This window comes from Triticum urartu, chromosome 6 (assembly GCF_003073215.2).
Source record: "Triticum urartu cultivar G1812 chromosome 6, Tu2.1, whole genome shotgun sequence".
NCBI lineage: Eukaryota > Viridiplantae > Streptophyta > Magnoliopsida > Poales > Poaceae > Triticum > Triticum urartu.
The window spans coordinates 67,883,259-67,888,819 of NC_053027.1; the positions used below are offsets into that span (position 1 = coordinate 67,883,259).

A 5,561-nucleotide genomic window follows, 5' to 3' on the forward strand; every position below is an offset into this window, starting at 1 on the left:
GTTTGCCAAGCTTAGATGGTTTGCGTACGTGTGGAGATGGAGATTAATAGCTTAGAAGAGGTGGTGAATCTCTGAAACTCACGCTGTTCTTCGTGCTTTATTACATCGCCAATACATATTTAAGAGCTAACTTTACAGCACATTTTATGCTATGCAAGTTTATTTGCACTTGTGACGGAGCGTTGGACGAACTCCCGTGGTTTTTTCTTTGGGGGGGTTGGTTTTCTGTCACCAGCCGCGTATGAATAAAGTGTTTTAGTTGCTAAAAAAAGACATGTTTTGAACAGAAGAGAAGGCCACTCGAGTCTCGAGGAAGATCTGACAAAGTCAGTGAGAGGAAAAAACCGCCCAAAGCTTCCACGTGGAGCCAGCGGTGGGTCCAGGCGTCAGCACGCGTACGTGGCGTCCTCCCGTTGGCCAACATCCCGTCCAAGCAGCCCCTGATTGGCCGGAACGACTCACGCCACGTCTCGCGGCACAGCTTCCCCGCCCAGCGCATCTCGGCCGTCGCAACCTCCACCCCGCCTCATCCCAGCCGTCCAGCCCCTCCGCATCGCCCCTTCAATTACGCCCGTCTCCTCCCCCAGCCTCGGTCGCTTCGAAGATCGACACCAGTGGAAGTTCCAGAGAGATCGCGGGGGAGGAGGATGATGGGAGGGCGCGCGGTGCTCCTGCTGGTGATCTCGGCGCTGTTCGCGCAGATCGGCGCGTCGGATCCGGTAATTGATCTCTCCGTCTCCGTGCCGCCGCATCCAGTTCTTTCTGTTTGCTTAATTTTGGGTGAGATTTGTGATGTTTTGCGTGTGGTTTTGCAGCTGTTCCACGAGTCCTTCAACGAGAGCTTCGACGGGAGCTGGATCGTGTCCGGCAAGGAGGAGTATAAAGGTAATTCTCTCGCCTTTACATTGTTTGCCTGCCTGTTTTGTTACATCTGTGAGAGATCCGTGCGTGGGTTTAGCGGGTGGTTGGGTTTCTGATCTGTTACGCGCGATGTTCCACTGGCTTATGAGGTTCTGAATCTGATCTACTAATTTTGTGAGACGATTTTATGTGGAATTCGATGCAATGGTTTAGTTGAGGCAGTGAGGAATTATCCCAAGCGATGCGTTCGGGGGGGTGAGATCCAGAACATGTTACATGTTGTGCCGCACGTATCAGACAGATATTGCCTTTGTTCCTATCGTACCTATGGTGATGCGTTAGTGCGGATCCGCTACGCTTCCTCTGCCATGGGCTTGTTGGTGATGATAAGCGCTCAACAGTTGTTAGCTTGTTAGTAGTCAGTTCGGCATTTCAGTATGGTAGAACAATGCGGAGGAACGAAGGCAGTATGTTTTGAGTCTGTATATCAATATCCACATGATTCTGCATCAGGTTAATTAAAATTGTTGCTGTATGTTCCATTTCCTTGCAAGCATGTCATATGGTCGACGGAAAATGCAGCACCTTGCTCTTAACCATGTAACATTACTAGGTGATTTATGGCTTGGCAACCTTATGACTTGATTTTTTTGATCGGGATTCTGATGATACAAATGGAATGGTGATTTGTGATGGTATACCGTTAGTTGACTGCTAGCTGTAGAATCATGTTCTTTGCAAGTCTTGTCTTATAGTTCATTCATGTTCATGCCCTCTTTCCCCCCTAATGAATTGGGGTTATGTGTTGAACTTATGCTTCTTGTTCTTTGATTGTATGCGTTGTTTCCCATGCCTTTCCTAGTTTAGGTTTTGCCAGGCAGCTAGCTTGTTGTTGTCCATTCGACTCCATTTCCTGTCAAAATTTGTTGTTCCCCAATACTTTTTGTATAGCACTTATATGTATCAAGTGTTGATATAATCTGCCATGCAGGTGTATGGAAGCACGCAAAGAGTGATGGCCATGAAGACTATGGTCTCCTTGTTAGTGAGCCTGCCAGGAAATATGCCATAATCAAAGAACTTGATCACCCGGTTATTTTGAAGGATGAGACAGTTGTCCTGCAGTTTGAAGTGAGGCTTCAGAATGGCCTTGAGTGTGGAGGTGCTTATATCAAGTACATCCGTCCTCAGGCTACCGGATGGAACGCCAAGGACTTTGATAATGATACTCCGTACACAATTATGTTTGGTCCTGACAAGTGTGGTTCAACAAACAAGGTTCACTTCATCCTGAAGCACAAGAACCCTAAGACTGGCAAATACGTTGAACATCACCTCAAGTCCCCACCCTCTGTCCCATATGACAAGCTCTCTCATGTCTACACGGCTATCTTGAAGCCGGATAACGAGGTCAGAATTTTGGTGGATGGGGTGGAGAAGAGCAAAGCAAACTTCCTGTCTGCTGATGATTTTGAGCCGGCACTTATTCCATCAAAGACTATTCCTGACCCTGACGACAAGAAGCCAGAGGACTGGGACGAGAGAGCTAAGATCCCTGATCCAGTTGCGGTGAAGCCCGATGACTGGGATGAGGATGCCCCAATGGAAATTGTGGATGAGGAGGCCACCAAGCCAGAAGGATGGTTGGATGATGAGCCTGAGGAAATTGATGATCCAGAGGCTGCTAAGCCTGAGGACTGGGATGATGAGGAGGATGGCGAATGGGAGGCACCCAAGATGGACAACCCCAAGTGCGAAGTGGCACCTGGATGTGGTGAATGGAAGAAGCCGATGAAGGATAACCCTGCCTACAAGGGCAAGTGGCATGCCCCCCTGATTGACAACCCCAACTACAAGGGAATCTGGAAGCCCCAAGAAATCCCCAACCCAGAGTACTTTGAGCTTGACAAGCCTGACTTTGACCCAATTGCCGCTATTGGAATTGAGATCTGGACAATGCAGGACGGCATCCTATTTGACAACATTCTTATTGCCGATAATGAGAAGGTAGCCACCTCTGTCCGGGAGAAGACATGGAAGCCCAAGTTTGATGCCGAGAAGGAAAAACAGAAGGCTGAGGAGGCTGCAGCAGGTGCATCAGAGGGCCTTTCTGAAATCCAGGTAATTCATTCTTCTGGCGTTTTCCAGACATTATGTTTGACATTCCTTCAGTGAAGTAACGAACTTTTCTTGACATTGTCAAACTCATGTTTTGTTCCATATCTCCAGCAAATATTTTTTACTGAATCCTTCATTGTATCTCTGCTTGCATGTTATCACTGACTGATTTGGTATGCACACTGCAGAAGAAGATCTTCGACATTTTGTACAAAGTTGCAGACATCCCGTTCTTGGAACCATACAAGACCAAGATCATTGTAGGGCTCAAAATCCTTTCTTATGTCCTGTGTTCAAACAGTTTGGTGTCTTCTCTGAAAAATGACATCTAATTTCTCTTTGTTTCCCAGGATGTGATTGAGAAGGGAGAGACACAGCCAAACATTACAATTTCGATTTTGGCCTCGGTTATCGTCGTCATTGTGACTGTACTCTTCAGAGCCCTGTTTGGTGGCAAGAAGCCAGTGGTACCATATTCTCTTGACACCTGCCATTGCTGTATACTGCTTAAAACCTGAACCAAACGACTGATCGTAGCTTCTGCTTCTTTCAGGCACCTGTGAAGCCTGCTGCTGAGACCAAGAAGCCCAGTGCCGTCGTACCTGATGCCGCCGCTGGAAGCAGCGGTGACAAGGAGGATGACAAGGATGCACCGCGCCGAAGGTCGCGAAGAGACGCATAAACTAACTCTTGGTGCCTTCACATTTTGAAGGACTCGGTTATAGCCTTTTTGAGAACGCCGCGAGTGTATAATCGAACCCTCTGCTGCTAGTAGCAACCTCTAGTTTTAAGTCGCTTGACATTACGAGCCGGCGAAGCTCGTGTTGTTCGGTTGTTTGTGTGCTGTCCTGAATCAGCTAGAAGAGATGTCTTTTTTTCCTTTCCTTTTGTTTTTTATTTCTTTTGTTTTATATCAGATGAAACATGAAGCTTGTGTTCGGTTGTTTGTGTGCTGTGCTAAATCAGGTACTCCCTCCGATCCATATTTAGTAGAAATTACTGCTTTTCATTCAGTTGAGTTGGTACCTAAGGTTAAATTAGAAGCGACCTTTTTGGTAGCTGCTCTACGAGTTGAAGGTGTCTCGGTTGACGAGTCTTTGTTAGCTTTACCAGATTGCAGCTATCTGCTTCCATCGGGCAATTGTCTCAAATTTTGCCACTAGTGGGACATTTGGTTTGCCAGTGAAGTATTTGAAATGATTAAGTGGTGAGTGCAGTTCAAGTGATCATCATCTTGTATTTTCTCAATATATTTTTCTGATGGTAGCTGACAGGCATATAACTGATGATGTCTGAGGGAAGTGGAGTCATTTCCCTTCCAGACGCCTGTGTGGTCTTGTGCAAAGAGGTGGTTGAGGCACAAATTTCAACTCTTTCAGAGCAACTCCAACGGCCCGATCGAAACGGACGGTACTTTTGTTCGTTTTTTGTTTGTTTAGGCCAGCCGCCCGCCCGACGTCCGCCTTCTTTTAAATTTGGGTCGGCAGCGCGTCCAACGCACCGACCCATTTCATGACCGCGCGCGCTTAGATCATGCCAGCGACCATGTTGTCGCCCTGGTTTTGGCGCTCCAGCATGCGGAAAAGGTTCGCGCGCGCGCCGCGGCCGGCGCTTGTTATAAGAAGGCACTCCCTCCACACTCTGTCCGTCGCCCACTCGTCTCGTCCCCTCTCGCCGCCTCTGCGCCACCATGTCGATTCGCCGCCTGGGCGCTTCGGATTTTCGCGGAGTCCGCGAGCGCCGCTCTGGCGTCTTCTCCTCCGAAATCTGGTTTGGTGCGAAACGCCTCATCCTCGGCACCTTCGACACCGCAGAGGAGGCGGCCCGCGCGCACGACGTGGCGACGTGACGCCTCCTTAGGCCTCGTCAGCAGATGAATTTTCCTGACGTGTCAAGCCAGCGGGCGTATGATCTCGCGCCTCTCCCACGGCTTTTCATCGACGAAGATCGTCGTGTAATCGAAGGCGGTAGCGTCGCCTTGCCAACGCCGAGATGGACGTGGAAGCCATGGTGGTGTGGCACGAACGCTTCCCGCAGGACATCGTCGACGAGCGTCAGTTCTATAAGCAAAGGAGGACGGAGAGGGAGGCGGGGAGGACGGAGCGAGCCGCCTATCGGGAGGACAAGCGTGCGCGGAAGTAGGCCGCTCAATTGAAAATGAAGCTACGAGAAACGTCAGGTTGGGACTTCGAGGACGAGCAGTATGCTGACGCCTACATTCAGACGTCGGAGGAGGACATTACCGAGTCGGAGTCGGAAAGCGACAAGTAGTTGATATTTTCTTTTATCTGTGTACGCTAGAAGTATCTATGCATCCTTTTCTATCGAAAAAAATGGCCGGCGGCGTCGGCGACGAGGCAGGCGGGCGAGGGTGTGCTGTTGGATGTGGAGTGGCCAATGTGCCACCGACCAGCAGACCCGGGGAGAAGAGAGGGGGAGCGCGCGCGTCCGTCTCGTGTCCGCGCCGACGCAAATCCGGCTCAAAAATGGGTCGGGAATGGGTAGACAGGCGGACGAAATCGGACGCGCGTCCGCTTGGGTCGGCGCGTTGGGCCGACTCTTCTGTCCGCGCCGATCCAAAC

At 49.8% G+C, this 5,561-nt stretch overlaps 1 protein-coding gene across 1 annotated transcript; it reads left to right on the forward strand.

The window, feature by feature from the left end:
* Positions 1-530: 530 nt before the first annotated feature.
* Positions 531-3,992, forward strand: LOC125512812 (calnexin homolog). Its single transcript, XM_048677891.1, has 6 exons — positions 531-719; positions 816-885; positions 1,853-2,982; positions 3,168-3,239; positions 3,330-3,446; positions 3,533-3,992. The coding sequence occupies exons 1-6, from the start codon at positions 648-650 to the stop codon at positions 3,659-3,661; spliced, it is 1,590 nt and encodes a 529-aa protein (XP_048533848.1). The 5' UTR covers positions 531-647; the 3' UTR covers positions 3,662-3,992.
* The last annotated feature ends 1,569 nt before the right edge of the window (positions 3,993-5,561 follow it).

Bases quoted from the DNA above. Each gene is read 5' to 3' on its own strand.
- LOC125512812 (XM_048677891.1), top strand. From the start codon at position 648: ATGATGGGAGGGCGCGCGGTGCTCCTGCTGGTGATCTCGGCGCTGTTC. The intron at 720-815 runs GTAATTGATCTC...GTGGTTTTGCAG, and splicing joins AGATCGGCGCGTCGGATCCG to CTGTTCCACGAGTCCTTCAA. The intron at 2,983-3,167 runs GTAATTCATTCT...TGCACACTGCAG, and splicing joins AGGGCCTTTCTGAAATCCAG to AAGAAGATCTTCGACATTTT.